A 19,616-nucleotide genomic window follows, 5' to 3' on the forward strand; every position below is an offset into this window, starting at 1 on the left:
AAATTCAATGGCAGATGCTTTGACTAAATAAGGAGAACAAATGTTTTGGGCCTAACTGTAATGCCATAAATTTGGGATAAGTGGCTAGTCTGACCTATATGTAGGGCCTTTGAGCCCTTAGCTTTGTACATTATTTGTTGTTTTTGAGTTTAATAAAATATTGTTACCTATAAGAAAATGAATAGCGCATTCCTTAAAACAACATTTCTACCATTCACTTTTAAAATCTCACCACTGGTAGAACCAGCTTCAGCACCCTTAGACCTTATCACTAGTGCCTCAGATCTGATACTAGGTATTCGTCATTTTTCATAGATTTACCTTTACATTTTCCCTTGAGGCCCTGAACTACCTAGGTATTGGTTCTACTGCTGAATCATTACTAGGATGTGAGAGTCATGGTTTTGTTCTATCATTTAAAATGGTACAATTCTTTCACCATGAAAAGAATTATAATATGTCATGTAATGACAATCGGTTCTTCTGCTGCACTAGAACCAAGCTGTTATTCCACATTGCTAATTGCCTATGAATTCACTTAGAGAGTTCCATTTCTATGATCTTAAAGGTTTACTGATTTAATTTTTTCATAAATATATTAGTTGATAACTGTAATTGTTAAAAGAAGCATTTTAAAATAAATTCAGTGGTTTGTTTCAGGCTGCAGCAATTAGATTGGAAGTTAGAGGTGGCGAATGGAAACATTCTTATATGCAGATGGATGGTGAACCATGGAAACAACCAATGAGCAATCAATTTTCAACATTTGTGGAGATAAGGAGGGTGCCGTATCAATCTCTAATGATCAGCGGAGAATGATCTTGCTAGTTTGTCATCAACTCGGTTTACTACACAACAGTATCTTAGATTGTTATAATCTGGATACATGTAAAGCATTTGTTGCCAAGGGCTTGTAGTATATGGTCTGCAAAATTACTAGCTATTTGGATTATGTTGTATTGAGTTCATTATTAGTGCTTTCCGTGTATTTAAACTTCTTTCTACACAGCAGTAAACGAACCACAGTGAACGCAAGTTCCTCACCATTCTGTACGTCTATGATTCGAGGGCAAGTCTATTTCACTTTTGAGATAGATATATTAAGGCTTAATAAATGCATTCATTTTTTTTTTTTCTATTTAATTTATTTGGAGTGGGATATCTTGATTCGTGAGGTTGTGGAGTTCATGATATTGGAAGAGTAATTATCGATTTTGCATGTCCACTCTACTTCAGTTGGGGCTACAAACAGAATTCCATTGTCTAAATTTGGATTTGAATTCCATTACATAAATGGGGATTGGACTTGGATTACTAAGTGTTCTATTTTTTGTTCCTCCATAGGAGGGGTGTTCTTTTGTCGCCAGATTGGAATCTGGGGTCCTGGGTTATGTGGGATCACTACCTGCTAAGTCCTGCTAAGTCAGTTGTCTATGGGACGGTGTTTTACTTAAGAGGGTTCATTTGTTCGGGTATTTAAAGAAGACAGCTTGCGAGTCCTCTCCATGAACTCCTAAAGCATTCCTTCTTGAAGGGATCTCATCACTAGAATCTCACTGCACATGTATGGTGCAAACAAGATATGTAAATAGGCAATCAAATCTGATCATAAATAAACACATCAATAATCTCTACTATTAGTAGATGTGGCAACGATGTGTTTACTTTTGATTGGGTTTTCTGGCCCATGTGATAAATCTTGTTTTGCGAGAGATCCACGCTCTGGTTTGACCATTCTTGGCAAAATCAAGGATACAATAACGAGTTCTACATTTATGGAACTATAAAAGCTCGAAAAGTAAAAGCCATCGCAAATTATTGATTTGTGTTTATTAGAAGGATATAAGAAGGAAAGGACGACTACAGGAGAAGTTTAAAAGGTTTGAAGGCATATACCTAATGATGCATCCTAGAGAGAGAGAGACTTAATGAGGTGGAGACACTTTGCACAAGGCTGTTGGGATTGAGGGCTAGGTTCAAAATATTGATACGCCTGATATACCGGTAGGGGTGTACCGGGCGATATTGATAGTGTTTTCAACCTATTTTTTATTTTTTTTTTCAAAACCGGTTCAGGGGGGCCGGTTTAAGGCTCCTCCACCCCCTGTAGGGGCGTATTGGGAAGCCATTGGCATGATACATATCGGCCAATACGGGCCAATACGTATTGATACTTTGAACATTGATTGGGGGTGGGTGGAGAGGAATTTAAAGAGGGTTGGATACAATTTATGTTGTTAAATGAGGGGTTTGTTCTAGAGATTACCAAGTCTTAATGAGGTGGATTCCCTGTTTACCAGAAAAAGGTGAATTCCAGATCTTGATTTGAGCAGATTTGAAATCCCTACAGGGGTGACACATTTTAGATATCAATTTCAGTTAGATTTGAAATAAATGGACCTCCCGTTTCATTTTCATTTTTTAGGCTCCCATTTAATGTAAATATTTACGCAAGTTAAATTTTGTCGGCATTTGGAATGAGTGTAAATCAAGATCGTCGTAAAATTTCACTCTGTTTCAGTTTTGTCGGTGTTTGGATGGAGTAGAGTTTTACGTCGTAAATCGATGTAAAACTTCATCTAAAGTAGATTTTACATCGTATTGATGTAAATACTACACTGATAAAATCGATGTAAAACTTTTCTTTTCTCATCATACTTTTCGAAAATCAAAACTGTCACTTTTTACAGGTTAATGTAAAATGTCATTGATATACTTTTACACCAATGACCTTTTACATCAGTTCCAAACGCAGCCTTAGGTTCTGTTTGGTAAGAATACAAATATGCACAGTGCATATACACAATGTATTTATACAGCTATTGTTCCACTCTTTTGAAACCCCAACTCTTGGTAAGCAAACATCAAAAGTCCCGTAGTACTGTTGGGTTTGTAAGTTGTATCACTTAATTGGTAGACCAGTTTTAATTAAGCATGGACGTTGCAAGTGAGAAATTTGTTTTCATTTTAATTTCTTGAATTTTAGATATATCATAGTTAAGATAGAAATTGAAAATTAACAAAAGTAATAATATGATTAAAAATAAACTTAAAAGATTGTAGTAAATGTGCACGTGCGTTGTATGTGGAAATTTTAAATTACAATAACAATTATTATTATTATTATTATTATTATTATTATTATTATTATTATTATTATTATTATTATTATTAATTTTGTGTTTTATTTTTGTCATAAATTTTGTGTTTGGTAAGAGTACAAATATGCACAGTGCATATACAAAATGTATTTATACAGCTATTGTTCCACTCTTGAAACCCCTACTCTTGGTAAGCAAACATCAAAAGTTTTGTAGTACTGTTGGGTTTGTAAGTTGTATCACTTAATTGGTAGACCAGTTTTAATTAAGCATGAACGTTGCAAGTGAGAAATTTGTTTTCATTTTAATTACTTGAATTTTAGATATATCATAGTTAAGATAGAAATTGAAAATTAACAAAAGTAACAATATGATTAAAAATAAGCTTAAATGCTTGTAGTAAATGTGCACGTGCATTGTATGTGGAAATTTTAAATTACAATAACAATTATTATTATTATTATTATTATTATTAAATTTTGTGTTTTGTTTTTGTCATAAATAAAAATGATATTTATTTTAACAATTATTTTTATTTAATATGATGAATATACAACATTAGGAATGTTTGCAAATATTTTCGACAAAATTATGTAATTTTCATTTTTGTATTCTATATTTATTATTCAACTATGACATCATGAGTTTCTTCGAAAAGTTGGATCATTGACCCACCATCTAGATAAGAAAATAGCTTTACTTTCGAGTCAGTTTTAATTTATATATTTCATCTTTATTATTTAATTATTTTTACTTATCACACTTACTTTGGTTGACATAATTAATATATAATTTTTATATGTTATTTTGATTACTTGTACTTTTTATTTTTAAAGTTTTATTATTTTATTATCATATCATCGATTAATCCATTTGACCCAAACCATAACCCACCACCCAAAAGGAAAATAGTTTGATTTCTAAGTTGATATTAAATTTTGTATTGCATTTTCATCATTGAAAAAATTATTTCTTATGCATAATACTTTTTTTGTTCAACATAATGAATGTATAATATTAGAGATGTACCCAATGTTTAATATTTTATAAATATATAATATTAGATACGTGCCCAAAATTTTCTCTATTTTTTATTTTTGTGATTCTTTGTATTTTCTATTCTTAAAAACTTTATCATTCGACTATGACATCATTTCATTTCTAGGTTGATTTTAAATTTGACATTCTATTATCATTAACAAAAATACTTATTACATTTCATACTTATTTTTGTTTAGTATAATGAATATACAACATTAGAGATATGCCTAATTCTTTTATTTGTGTTATATATTTTATATATTTTAATTTTTTATTATCTAATTATGGTATTATTTATTAATCCATTCGATCCCAAATGGTAGAATTGCTTACCCACCACTAGGAAGGAAGAAAATGTTTGTTTTTAAATTATTTTTTCAAAATATTTATTTTTATATTATTAAAATTAATATTGTGGATTTAATTAGTAGAATTTAATGATGAGAAAAATATATCTTAAATATAGGATTTAATGAGAGAATATACCTTGGATATGAGATTTAATGAAGAAATAGGAAAATAGTTTTATTTCCATCACTAATAAAAGCATTTCTTATCTGTCATACTTATTATTGTTTAATATGTCGAATTTATGATGCTAAAAATGTTTCCAATTTTTTTAATTTATTATATATATTTTTTGCATTTTATTTATTTTTGAAGTTTATTATCTAATTGTGGCAACATGGACTAGACCATGACCCAATCTGAATTCAAATCTAGTCTTATTTTGTTGGATTTAAATACCCCCTTATCAGATTGTTAGGGTCGGATCCTACTTCAATACATGTGGAAAGATTTGAGAGATCTGTTGGAACCAAAACAGAAGATGTCAACTTGGCTTGATCCTTCTACATTACTAACTCACCTTAGTTGCTCCTTTGCGTGGGGACTGGCTCGTCTAACTTCGATTTGGGAGAGGCCCATGCTCCTTCAAGACAAGAATACTAAGTATTTTCTTTGAGTTTCCTCTTACCTCCCTTTTACCTACCCATCTCTAATGATCTTAATTATGTCCACTCGGGGGTATTTATAACTGAGACCCCCCCCCCTTTCCTTTGAGTTCACATTTGTGCCCCACAATGTCCCACAACACATCACCGCCGTGTATTGGAAACATCTCCCGATGATGTATCAGAAATGATGATGTCATCATCGGGAGATGTTCTCAATACAAGGTGGAGATGTGCTATGGGATGTTGTGGGGCATAGATTTGAACTCCTTTCCTCTCCTCCTTTCCCACATGTGAGAGAAATGTAGATTCCAGGTTCCATTATGCCTTGTCACCTCCAGGGATCCCCCTTATCTAAAATCATTACTTCTTATTCCCGTCTTGATGCAACCACGTTGCATTAATTTCCTTCATAAATGTATGCCACCAACCCCCTGTCCCCAACCCGCTGAGATTGGATTTGCTCCTCACACAGGGCACCACACACTGACCTCACATGCTCATCCTACCATGCATTGGGAACATCTCTCGTACTTATAAGTTATTATTCATGGGAGATGTTCCCAATGCACGATGGATGTGCCTGTGAGGCACCCCTTGTGTGAGGAGTAGATCTCATTCCCAACCTACTAGACCTTACCCGGTTTGCCATGTTTCGAGGTACCTTGTGCGATTAAGCATGTTGGGGTGGCAGTTCGCCCCTCAATCCCATTATCCTGCCTTAGTGTCGAATCAAGTTGGTCTTTCACCATAAATACCATGCTCGTGAGTCACATCGAGTTTTATTGTTGTATATATATGTGTGTTGAAAAAAATAGTTGAAAAAATATTTGTGTTTTTTAATTTGTTAAATTTTATATACCTATGGGTAGTTAAATCAAATTGGATCAGATTCGAATATCCAACATCCTTAGCAGATTCTAATTTGAATTAGCCTTTGTGATATCCAATCAGATCAATTGGATATAGGATTTATATTATCAGATCAGATACAAATATACTCCAATTTTACTCCAATCCAATATGTTTTCATCCCTAATCCCAACCATATGGGGTCGACTACATGAATCCTATTTTTCCATTCTGCTCTATTTAAAGCCATATCCATTGTTAAATTATTAGTGCTTAAATCATATCTTGCTACTTCTACCCTTATCCTTTTTGGTCTACTCATTACTACATCTATTCATCCTCTTCAATAGACATTTTTATTTTTCATTTTATTTTTCTTTTTTTGAATTAAGAGAATACACACTGTGTAGGCCCACTTTTAGTTTCTTCTATTAATCCCCTAATATAATGCTCACAAATTTAACTCCTTTATGTTCCCATTATAGGTTAAAGGTTGCATTTGGCACACAAGAAAAGTAACTTATTGGATGAACATCATTCACATCATTATCTCTAATAATAAGATTTGGATGTGGGTGTTGACAGTCCACTTGTGTATTTGAATAGAAATAAGCAAGAAAAGAGAAAAATAATGGGAGATAACAAAAAAGACAAGAGAAAAGAAAGAAGAGATGGAGATAATGAAAAGGGGTGTAGTAAGTTGTGGTCTTGCTGCCCCATCATTAGCTTTTATATGTTTATAATAAAAAATTACAAAGATAAGTATACCCTTGCTTCCTAGAACATAAAGAACATGAATATAAGATGGGACCATAGAGAAACAATTAGTGTTCTGTGTTCCTACACCCTCCCTCGAGTTGGGAATAGATATTTATCATTCCAAACTTGCAAAAACATGTATCCAACTTGGTCCTTGCAACACTTTTGATGAAGAGATCAACAAGTTGCATATCACATGTAACATAAGGAAAGGAAACTTCTTGAGAAGCTACTCTTTTTCTAATGAAATGTCGATCCACCTCAATGTGATTGATTCTATGATGCTGTATTGGATTGAGAAATCTTAATAGTAGCTTGATTATCATGATAGAATATCAAGGTTTTTCATACTCAATTCCCGATTCCTCATGAAGGGATTTCATTCACAATACTTCAAACACACACCATTATCCATGGATTCGTACTCTACCTTTGCACTAGAATGGTCAATAATATTTTGTTTTTTACTTCTCCATAAAACAAGGTTTCCTCTAAGGAAGGTACAATACCCAGGGGTGGATCTTCTATCACCAACACATCAGGCCCAATCAGCATTTGTGTATCTTATGACCATTATTCTTATAGAGTATCCTTTGCTTGGATATCTTTGCAAGGATCCTCTCAACTAGGGGTGAATTCTGTTGGGCCCTTACAACAATCTCCCATAGGGTAAAACTACAAAGTGTTTGAAATTACAACCAAGAAAAATCTAATAACAACAAAAATAACGAAATCCAAGCAAAGACAAATAAAAATAAGCACCACCAAGAACACAAAGAATTATGTGGTTCTACCTTACTGCCTACGTCCACAGGAGATACCTTGTGGCTTGCAACCCAAACCAACCCTTGACCCATGTACACTTGTTATCCTTTTCTTCTCTTAACTCAAAGAACAAAAACAAGAGAAAAACTCCACTCTTACACCAAGAGCACCCTCTTTCTTTCTTTCCTCTCCATTTTTCTTTCACCAATAAGAAAATGAGTAAACTTCTCTCCAAAAAACCTAACCCTACATACAAAAGAATGCTTTTATATGTTAAACCCTCTTTAAAATAAAGAGGGACCACAACAACCGTTAGATTAAAAATAATTCAATGATTGAAAAAATAAGGCACAACCTCAAAAATCTCCATCTTGGCTTATTTTTCAATCACCTTGGAGATCTACCGTTTGGGCCTCCACTTGTTCACAAATACCACAAACCACTATTGGCCCTATAAAACACCACCTACTCATTACTTAAACCACTCTATCTTAATTCCACTTGGTTCAAATAAAATGGCCAATGTACATGTGTAACTACACCCGAGCCAACAATCCTATTCATTCCTAGAGAGGGACCTCGATCAATCCTTTCTCTGAATAAGAATATTCCTCTCACCATCATTTGTACCTTAGAAACTTATAGCTCTTCTCCATTCTATCTGCAAAAGATACTCTTAGTGTGGTCACATTACCTTGTGCACTTTGTTTCCAACATCCCATCAAGGTCATGGGAATCACTATCCTTATCAGATAATACAAACCTTTGCGTTTTTCTCCCTTCATTAGGACCATACTGCTGCATGTAATTTTCATGAATCCACTTGTAACAAAGACCTTACAACCATTGGAATCTAACTGCCTCAGTGATATTAGATCCTACGCATTTTGGGACAAATGCCACACCACCCAAAGTGCAAACTACTCCATCAAACATTTAGATTTCCATTGTCCCAACACCCGTGATGTTATACATAGATCCATCACTCAAGGAGAAAACCCTTGTTTTCTCTTGAAATGTATCAAAATATTCTTTCGATGAAATTTCCACACTTCTTGATTCATCCCTATCCCTTTTTCGTGCGGGACAATCTCTCATTATGTGACCAAATTCCTTGCATCTTGTAAAACTATACTTTGCCCTTTTCCATGGCCTTGTATCTAGACCTACCACTCTCAAATCCCTTGTTAGATGACTTCTCTTTCCAATCCGTTCCCTATGTAACCAATGCAAAATTCTACCCACTCTCATACTTGGGCTTCCTCCTAACCTCATTGGATATAAGAGATGTAGTGACTTCTTCCAACTTCATTGTATATTTCCCATAAAGAAATGTTGCCACCAAATTTTTATACGAATCAAGAAGCAAGGTAAGAAGAAAAAGAGCCTTGCCTTCTTGCTCCACCTTGACATCAACATTCCCTAATTGATCCAAGATGCTATTGAGCACATTTAGGTGTTCTAAGAGATTCCCAACTTCTACCATCTTCGTCCCATACAATTGCCGCTTTAGATATAACTTTATGGTTAAGCCTTTCCCCAAATAAATTTTCTCCAGCTTGTCCCACAACTCTGATGGAGAATCTTCCTCCATAACGTTATCAGCCAAGAGCAATCAAATTGTACTAACACTCCTTAACTCGATGTCCTCCCAATCAACATCTTTTATGTTTTCTAACTTCTCATCCTTTCCCTTCAATGCTCTAGCCAAACCTTGTTGAACTAGGTTGTCCTTTACCCTCTTTTCCCATAAGGTAAAGCTACCTTTTCCATCAAACTTCTCAATCTAGAATTGAAAACCTGTACCTTTTATTACCATTATCTTTTGAGCAATTTCACAAACACCTTGTGAACACCAACCTAAGAGCTTTAATAACACTTTGTTAGGGTCTCACGACAATCACCCACAGTATAAAACCACAAAGTATATATTTTAAATAGCAACCAAGAAAAATCAAATAGAATAGAAATTAATAAAATCCAAGCAAAGACAAATAAAACTAAGCACTACCAAGAACACAAAGAATAATGTGGTTCGCCTTACCACCTACATCCACGAGAGACGGAAACTACTATTCACTATGAAAGAAAATGAGAACACTACTATCTCTTGAGCAATTTCACAAACACCTTGTTAACACCAACTTGAGAGCTCTGATACCACTTTGTTGGGGCTTCACAATATTCACCCATAGGATAAAACCACAAAGTATTTGAAATAGCAACCAAGAAAAATCCAATAGCATAAAAAATAATGAAATCCAAGCAAAAACAAATAAAAATAAGCACTACCAAGAACATAAAGAATTACGTGATTCGCTTTACTGCCTACATCTACAGGAAAGACAAAAATTGTTCTTCACTATGAAAGAAAATGAGAAATAATACGGGTACCTTGTGGTTTGCAACCCAAACCAACCCTTAACCCATGTACACCTATTCTCCCTTTTCTCTCTCGACCTAAAGAACAAAAATAAGAGAAAAACTCCACTCTTACACCAAGAGCACCCTTTTTCTCTTCCTCTCATTTTTTCTTTCTCCAACAAGAAAAAGAGTAAACTTCTCTTAAAAAACTAACCCTACATACAAAAGAAAGCTTTTATATGTAAAACCCTCTTTAATCGTTAGATTAAAAATAATCCATTGGTTGAAAAATAAGACCCACTCCCACAGATTTGAGCATGGTCAAGCCAAGTATCTAGCTATTCGATCTCAACTTGCCAATTGAATGTTAAACTCGAGCTTGATTTGAGCTAGAGACGTGAGATCAAATTTGAGTTGGCTTAATAGCTCATATGTTCAAGCTCAACTTAGCTTGAGCTCGATTGTGAGCCAAGCTTCCTATAAAAATATATATATATTTATTTTACATACAAAAAGTTACGAATTATAAAAATTATTTATTATAATACATATAAAAATAAGATTTTAAAAATTATTTATTAATTAATATATGTAAGTATGTATGTATGTATGTATGTATGCTCAAGCTTGGCTCGAAGCTTGGTTTAAACCAACCCAAGTTGAGCTTTTCACGAGCCTAGCTTACATATATAGCTTATGGAAGGTAGGATTTGTTTCCACCCGTACTCTCAACATTAATAACATTAATGTAGATGTTATTAATGTAGTGACTAACAACATTAATAACATAAGAAATATCAAATTGTCAAACAATGATAAAGTAGTTTCCCAACTAACCGCTAAAACATAGCTTTGTCTCAAAGAGGTTCACCATCTTCTACACTAATCTTTTGGTTCTACTCAATGGGTGTATTAGCAGGATTAATGTTGGAATGGTTAGAATCCATCATATGGATGGCCGAACCATGCTAGATAGTTGGGCAAATTTCATAAGTTTTTCTAACCCATCACGGGAACCAATTTCCCAATGATTTTGAAAATTGAATTTTTCGGATTGATCTTGCACTGAATCGGATAATATTTGAAACCAAATTGAAAGCAAATTATACTTAACATATAGACTACAAATCATAGTTCCCAGAATGAATGTTCACGCCCAATATCAGTCCCAAAACCACCTCCAATTGAAGATGGCGTAGTGTATGGGAGAAGCCGGTTCAACAACACTGTTTTCAACAAAACTATTATCCAACTTGCTTGGATCAAATGGGATGTGTGAGCCTGATTTCTCCAACGCTTTTTTTTTATATATATAAGTTAGAGGAAAAAATAATAAAAATCAATTCTTGAAAAGGCTAGGTAGTGATAGGGTTTTTAGGAGAAAAGAGAGAAGAGAGAAGAGGAGAGAGCAAGAGAGTGAAGAGAACAAGTTCTATTTGCCCTCTTCCTCTTAACCCCTTTAATATGGAGCACTCTCCAAATCTAATTAGGAGATTATCTAAATATAATTTGGATCTGGACTCTTTTAAGAGATAAGCATTATCCTCTTAAGAGAATAGGTGCTCCATACCCAGAACCATGCTCAGTTTCGATCCAAAAGTTGCCATGTGACAACTTAAGTAATCTTATAAGTAATGGGCCTTTGGCCCATTTTCTTCAAAGGCTCACGTCCCTAGGTATTGCATGGACACTGTGGGCCTGATATTGTATAGCATGGGCCCTCACAAAGGTTTCACACAAGTCCATAAGGGTTTGGCCCCACCTTTGAAAGAGGTTAGGCCGAATTCACTGCTCAAGGCAATGAACCCTTGAGCCAATCAGCATTGGCTTAGTCTGGGCCCAACATTTACACCTAAATGATCATTGGATTCAACCACCCTATGAAGACCCAAGGATAATGGACTTATGCGAGATAAAGCCCATCGGGTAAGCAGCCCTGTAATGGTCTCTTACAGTTAATCTCTTGGCCCATAATGATCACAATAATGCCTGATAGGGAAGGACCTCTCCCCTAGCTGCAAGGTGCAGTGTCACACTCTCTACTCAGATGGATCCTGGGATTAAAACATTTTGCAAACATTTTTCATAAAATAATAGTATAACATATAAATACGTTTTGCAAAATCAGATTTCAAATACAATTGAAATCCATTGCCGGATGTTTGTAAACCTTGAGATTCACTTTGCCTGTCAAAGGGGCCAATCCTATCACTATGATCACCCACTCAGGTGATTTCTCAAACTGCCCCAACATGCCTAGATATTTGACCCGATCTCACTAGTTGGCATATCAAAGGCAACTCATTCCAACACCTAGTGTATTACCATAATCAAGTCTGGGGTTATGTGTAACTTTCCAGTTTTTCCCATCTATCTCCAAGGTCCAAGACATAATTGGAAATTGGTCTGGGCTCAGTGCTTCTTGCAAACACCCACTGGCTATGCTTGAGGTCTAACCTAATAGCTGAGACAAGTTGCTCCAACTGTTTGGTAGCACACCAATGTCAACCTTGTCAGGATAAATTCCCCAAGTCTATCCAATGGCTGAGAACTTTCTAAACTAATATGAGTCTCTTAAGTGTCAAGTTTAAGGGGGTAATACACAAAAAAACATACCAAAATGAGTATAAAGCAACAATGTACTTTATTTATTTACAAATAAATGTTCATGTACATCAGTCTGATTGGAGCTAAGGGCATACACTGCCTAACACTTAACTCCTAATTTCCCAATTTTCTCTAAAAGTCAATGACATATTTCCTTTGGGAAACAAAAATACCATGTTTAGTCTTAGCCACTCCAATTCCCAAAAAACAATGTAAGTCACCTATGTCTTTTGCCTCAAACTCCTTGTTAAGTAACTGCTTGAATGAATCAATATCACTAATGTCATTACCAGTCACCACACAATATCATAAGCAAATATTGCAAATAAAATCAAGGAAGGACTAACCTTCTTAATGGAAAGGTTGTGATGTGATTGAGCTTGTACATATCCAAACTTCTCTAAGGAAAGTCTAAAAATGTCAAACCAAGCCCTTGGAGATTGTTTTAAATCATATAGATCCTTTTTCAACTTACATCTTTTTAGCTTTTGTATTATAAAACCCAAGGGATAGTTCCATATATATTTCTTCCTATAGATCACCATTGAGAAATACATTTTTAACATCCACTTAGAATAGTGGCCATGAGAAATTTGCAACAAGAGACTATAGGACTCTAATAATATTCATCTTGGCTACTGGTGCAAAGATCTTAAAACAATAAATCCCATAAGTTTGTGTAAGACCTTTTGTCACTAGACGGGCCTTGTATTTTCCAAATATGTCATATGCATTGTACTTCACTGTAAACACCTATCTACATTAAACTAGTTATTTTCCTCCTAGCTGATTTACAAGCTCTCATGTGTTGCTTTTAAAGAAAGCATTCATCTCTATCATCATTACTTCTTTTCACTCAAGTACCACCAGGGCTTCCTGTACTATTTTGGGTATGGGTACAACAATAATGGAAGCTAAAAATTAGTTACATGATGATGGAAGATGGTTATAAGAAGGGAACCATGAGATGCAAATGGGCAATAAATGAGGTGCAACAATGCTTCCCTTTGTGAACTACAATAAGAAGGTCAAGGTCATCCAAGGGAGATGGAGGTTCAATGATGATAGTAGTGGATAGAGGGACTATAATACTAGAATTTGGTATCATGGAGGTGACTAGAACTAGCTTGGATTGCTCATGACCGGAACCAACTTGCCTCCACTATCGTTTGAGAAACATCCTCAACTCTCTAAACTTGTGATAATTCCCTTCACTACAGTCCCTTTCTATGAATGGAATAGGCAATGAGACTTCTAGAGAAAAAACACCATGTTCACTACTCTTTCCACGAGTTGAAATCCTGTGATAATAAGACACATCCTCAAGAAAGATAACATGCATAGATACAAAATGAGTCCCAAATACAAGATCATAATAGCAATACCTCTTTTGAGTTTGTGCATGTCTAAGAAAGATGCATTTAACTACCTTAGGATCAAATTTAGAATGACTAGGCCTGAGGATTTAAATATAAGAAATGCACCCAAAATTCTTAAGTGGAATGGTGAATTGGTCTTTGTTAGGATACAATAGGTTAAAAGGTGCTTTCATGTTTGAGACTCATGAAGGAACCATGTTGATGAGATAGACAACTGTATGGATGGCATAATACTTCTAGTAACCTCCAAGGTGTGCCTATTCTTTCTTTCACCTACTCCATTTTGCTGAGATGTATAGGGATAAGTATTATGATGGATAATTCCATGCTCAAGGAGATATGAGACTAAGGCCCTGTTCGCTTTTTGGCAAGTTATTTACCCAGGTAAATACACTTATCTGGGTAAGTTTTTCCTGGGAAACACTTATCTAGGTAAGTGCATTTACCCATGTTTTTTTATTTTTCATGCAAACAAGACAATGACCATTTTAGTCATAAAAATCCATTATTACAAGGGGCATTTTTGTCCCATTCAAGTGTTGGAAACTTTCCCCAAGGTGGGAAAGTTATTTACCAACCTAGGAGATGGGTATCCCAGTAAAATAAACTTTCCCTGGTCCCCACATAAATCTAAAAAAAGAACATGGGTTTTTTGGTCAATGGGAATCAAAATCCCATTAACCAACTTTCCCCCCTCTCAAAATCCAGAAAAACAATGCCCCTAATGATTTTTCAAAATACTCATTTGCATGATTAGAGCTAAAATTTTGATTCTAATTCGAAACTAGTTTAAAACCATTTGATGAAAGAGACCAATCATGGTAAGGATTTCATTTTGAGAATGCATAAGATAAATCCAAGAAAATAGGAATAATCATAAAATAATTAAAATAATAGGAAATATCTTTATTCCCCCTAGCAATAATATGATATGGTTCTCAAACATTGGTCTGCATAATTTCGAAAGGAATAGTATTTCCTTTATTACTACATAAATAGGTTAATCCATAATTTTTTCCAATTCATAACTCTTCCATCTTGAACTTGACACTTGGACTGATTCGTACAACTTAGGAAACAATCTTCAAAGACCCAAAATATAAATGACCTAACCAATTATGCCAAGGCATAATCTAACTCATAGATTGAGAAATAAAAGACCTCCCAATTCCTTTATGCCTTCTTGGTGGATGCTCAAGTAGGCTAATTCCATTCGTTTCATGGACAGTCCTAATCACTTTCATTGTCACCAAATCCTAGAAAACACAATGATCCAGAAAAAAAGGTCAATGAGCAATTCTAATTCTTAGTAATACTACTAGTTGAAAGCATATTAGTACTAAACTTAACAACATGCAGAACCAAGAATAAAGACATGGCATCAGATGCTCTAATGTCTTCCTTGCCAAAAGTAGGAACAAGAGAGCTATCAGTAATAAATACTTTATCTCTGCTAGAGGATGAGAAATAGGTGGTAAATAAAGAGGATAAATTAGTTGTATGGTCAGATGTAGTCAAATTTATAACCAAAAAAAATTCTAGTATTGCCCGGGGAAGAAGCATGGTAGGTAACAGCCCTTGTACTTGAGTGAGTAGTTGACTGCTGAGATGGTAGGTAACAGCCCTTGTACTTGAGTGAGTAGTTGACTGCTGAGATGGTCCTAAAATATCTGCCTCACTTTCCAATTGAGTCAAGGCAGTTCAGACAAAGAACATCTAGGTATGTGGATCTTGTACTTGAAGAAGATCAATGGTAACAACTAACACACCTTGAAGAACAAGGTGTGGATGCAATGTCCAACATGTGTCTCAATGTGCTTTGGCTTCTTAAAATAATCACAAAATATTCCCTTTTTGTCCTCCTTCCTCATATCTTTCTCTTTATCACCATCATACTTCGCTTTTACTACTACTAAGACTAAATTCATAGGTGGAAATTTGTAACATAACCTTCCTCCTACTTTCTTATTGTAAAGTAGATAATAGGCCTGAGATAGAGTAACAAGAAACTCAGACACCCTATTTGTCTCCACTAAATTCTTGTATATTGTAGAATCCTTTTGGCTCTCCTAGTTAATTGTCTCTAAGTAATCAACTTCATGTCATAAAGTCCTCAATGCAGAGAACTAGACATATACAAGTTTTCCCCTATTTAAGATTGTTTATTTCACTCTTCAACTCATAAGTCTTAGCAACATTCAAAGACTAAGAGTAAGTCTCCTTCATAATTTCCTACATTTCCTTAGTTGTTTTCACCCACAAATTTTTGCTAATGTGAGGTTGTATGGAATAACACAGCCAATCCATCACTAAATAATTTTCTTAAACCCACTTGACATGAGTCTTTTGTATCTCTAGTTACATACCCTAGTTTTTAGGAATGGCAACGAGGCAGGTTTGGCGTGGAGATCATAATCCCCGTTCCCGATCCCGATTATAAAAGTAACCCCGTCCTCGTCGCTGATCCCCGTTGGGGATAAATTTTGTCCTCCATCCCCGATCCCAGACGGGGATGGGTTCCCCGCGGGGACCCGAATCCTTGAACTTTTTTTATATATAATAGTATTTATTTGAAAAATAAATTTACTTAAAATAAATAAATTTTAAATATGTTTTGATATATATAATATAAATAAGATAATAATATATATTTAATATATATAATATAAATAATATAATAATAAATAAATAAATAAATAAATAAATAAATAAATATATATATATATATATATATATACACATAATCAAGGTCAGGTACGGGGCAGGGACCTCAATCCCCATCCCTGACCCCAACCCCGATTGGGGATGGGGAAAATTGCCATCCCTACTAGTTTTCCTCTACCTCCAATGGTTGGCCATCATGGTTGACTGTACCCATTCCAAGTAATTAGTTCCATCAAACATGATGCAGTGATTTGAAAGGTGTTGTCTATCATACTTCCAACCAATGTTTTAAAGAGCTAATGGTATGGGTGAGAAGGTTTGGTCTCACAGGGACGAGGCATAAGCGTTAAGGCGATTGGAGGCATAAACCTCAAGAAAAAAATGCTATAAGCCATAAAAAAGACATGAAAAATATAAAATTAAGATCTTTTGTATCTTGTTTTATATATTAGACATGGGGTCATTGTTCAAATTATCAATGCACCCCAATATGCTAAAAGGGGTGTATCAAGTATCAACACTTTGACCCATGTGCGTCTTTTATTATATATCTTTTTTCAAAATTTCACAGCAAGTTTAGGGTTATGTTATTTAATTATTAAAAAAGTAATTCTTTAAACACACCTTAAAAGAGATAGTAATACCCCAAAGATGTGATATGGTACGCTTGATGTGGGGTATATCATATACATACTTTGAACCTTGCATGGGTTAGAATCTTACCAATGTAGTTTTTTCCTAAATTATAAAACTAGAGGAATAAAATCATATGATTCAAACTTTACAATTTGGGGATATGAACCAATAGTGCTTTAGAAGAAAGGCATTCCTATTTCATTTCTTGCACTTGTATGCATTAGTGAAGAGTGATTAGACCATCTAACTGATGCATATATGTTCTTAAAAAGAAATGGATTATGAAGTATGGGATAAATGGTCAAGTGGGTAAGAATACAGTATGAACAATAAACAAGCTATTTTCTTACAAATTTATTGCACTTATTTGTTATTTTTATGTTTATTTATTTGTTCAATACACCAATATAAACAAAACAAGGCATATAAACCTTCATATTCAAGATTAGCATGCCAAATAGTTGAGGCCAAAGGCCCAAAGGTATAAGCCTTGCTATTGAGGTATGAGGCTATTGAGGCCAGGCCTTTTTTTCCTCGACCCTCCTCAAGAGCCTTTTAAAACAATGCTTCCAGTGGCTAAAAATCCTTACACTTGGACCTTTGATTCACTCTTGGTTGTCTCCATGATAGATGTTAAGGTAGTTTTTCTCACAACTAGTTAACTACTAAGCAATATTGGTTGGTTGGTTGGTTGCTAAGGAGAAAAACAACTCCTAGGGTGACTCAACCACCTCCTAAAGGTTGTTGATCTCTATAGGGATAAGAAAGCAACCCAAAATCCTTAAGTGCCACTTCAAAAATAGGTCTAAGCCTTAAACCTAGCACTTAATTGATTTTTTTTTAGTCTTCTTTGTTATTGAGCAATCTCTAAGGTTACACAATACCCTAGGCAGCAGCAAAAAACTCTCCAATAATTTCTAAGATCTAGGTGATATATGTTCAACTTCAAGCCCTAGGAAGTTCTCATGTAGTTAGCTGGACTAAGACCACATGACAACCTTAAACAATCTTAGTCCTAGGGTTGAGCATGGGTCAGTTTAATTTGGTTCCATGTAGGAACTTTGAACCTACTTTGTAGGGGTCAGTTCTAGGTTTTTGGAATTAGAACATACCCTGTGAAGGTCAATTCTAGGGTAAATTCTAGCCTTGGCGATTCTAGGGTCGGTTCCAGTACCCATGAAACCTATTCTTTCTTCACTCTTCCCATTCAAAATAGATAAAATGAAACATGTTTTTAAAAAAAACTTGATTTTTAATAAATATAATACATAGTTTAAAACTTATATTATCTTTTTTTATTAAATAGAGTAATTTAATAAGTAGATTATCATAATATATTAATATATGGTTCAAAACATACCACTATAGTTTAAATTTTTGTAAATAGTAACTTTTACATTACTTATTATACAATTTCAATACTAAAATGAAAACAAATGATCAAATCACTTAAATAACTCAATGGTCAAGTGAGACCATGGCCATTGTAACCATGAGCGTTTGGGTTCATTTCTTCTCATCCTCAAAAGAATTTTGGGGTTTACTTCAAGGTCGCTTCCACTAAGGCTAACCAAGGCCAGTTCATCAGGTCAATTCGGGTAGGGTTTTCTCATAACCAACTTTGCTGTAATAGTATTATGGGCTTATAGTGGACCTATTGGCATTCCAGACGTGGTTGAAGCTAAAGTCAGAGCTCTTTTTATGGGTTAAACAACTTAAGGATGGCTAGAACTATTCACTCTGCACCCTTTGCGGTGGAGGGTGATTGAAGAAATGCCATATGAAGGGTTGCTAACCAAGCAGGGGTTCCTTGGATTCTGTCCCACCTGCTCAATGAAACTCTAGAGCATTTTGTTCTTTTGGATGGGTTTCTAGGGAATTGAGTATGACTGTTTGTTTAGGAAAATCAGGGGTGGATAGGAGCTTCATTGTATAGTGCTAACACATTTCCATTGTAATTTTTTGGCTTTTTTGGGATCTCTTTTTTTTTTTGTACATACTCTCATGCACACCCCCTCCTTTAGGTTCTTAATGAAAGTGACCTCTTGTCAAAAAAAAAAAAAAAGAAAAAAGAAAATACATGTTAACTAATGAAATGTAGCAGCACAAGAAATATTCCTTGTTCCGCAAATATACATTCTATTCATTATGTGTTTTCTTGCGGGTGTGTGGGTTACTGATTTGCTCGGCATATATGTGTAGTTTTGGATTGCTCGAGGTGTTGCTACTTTTGGGGATGCGATTGCCAAGTCTTGCACCTTATCATTGTTTCTGGTTTCCAATAACAATGTAAGTATAGGACACATCCCATGGTTAATTGACTTACATTTTATTTTAATTCCTTAGGATAAGTGGCTGATTGTTTCTCATCATGCTTTGAGTGGTGGTATGACCGAAAAATGGCCACCATTCAAGATAGGGTTGTCAATGGGTGGGATCTGGGTCTGGTCTAGGTAGAAGCACTCCCAAACCGATCATTACTCGAGAAGAAATCA

General features: G+C 34.8%; 1 protein-coding gene across 1 annotated transcript in view; it reads left to right on the top strand.

The window, feature by feature from the left end:
* Nucleotides 1-1,143, top strand: part of LOC148843681 (diacylglycerol kinase 7-like) — a 65,110-nt gene extending 63,967 nt beyond the window's left edge. The window contains exon 12 of the mRNA XM_088957153.1: nt 661-1,143. Coding sequence (XP_088813279.1) covers nt 661-819 — 159 coding nt within the window. The 3' untranslated portion in view covers nt 820-1,143. The remainder of the gene's footprint in view (nt 1-660) is intronic.
* Nucleotides 1,144-19,616: the final 18,473 nt, after the last annotated feature.

This window comes from Nelumbo lutea, chromosome 8 (genome assembly GCF_056320005.1).
Source record: "Nelumbo lutea isolate HS-2025 chromosome 8, American lotus-T2T, whole genome shotgun sequence".
NCBI classification, from domain to species: Eukaryota; Viridiplantae; Streptophyta; class Magnoliopsida; order Proteales; family Nelumbonaceae; genus Nelumbo; species Nelumbo lutea.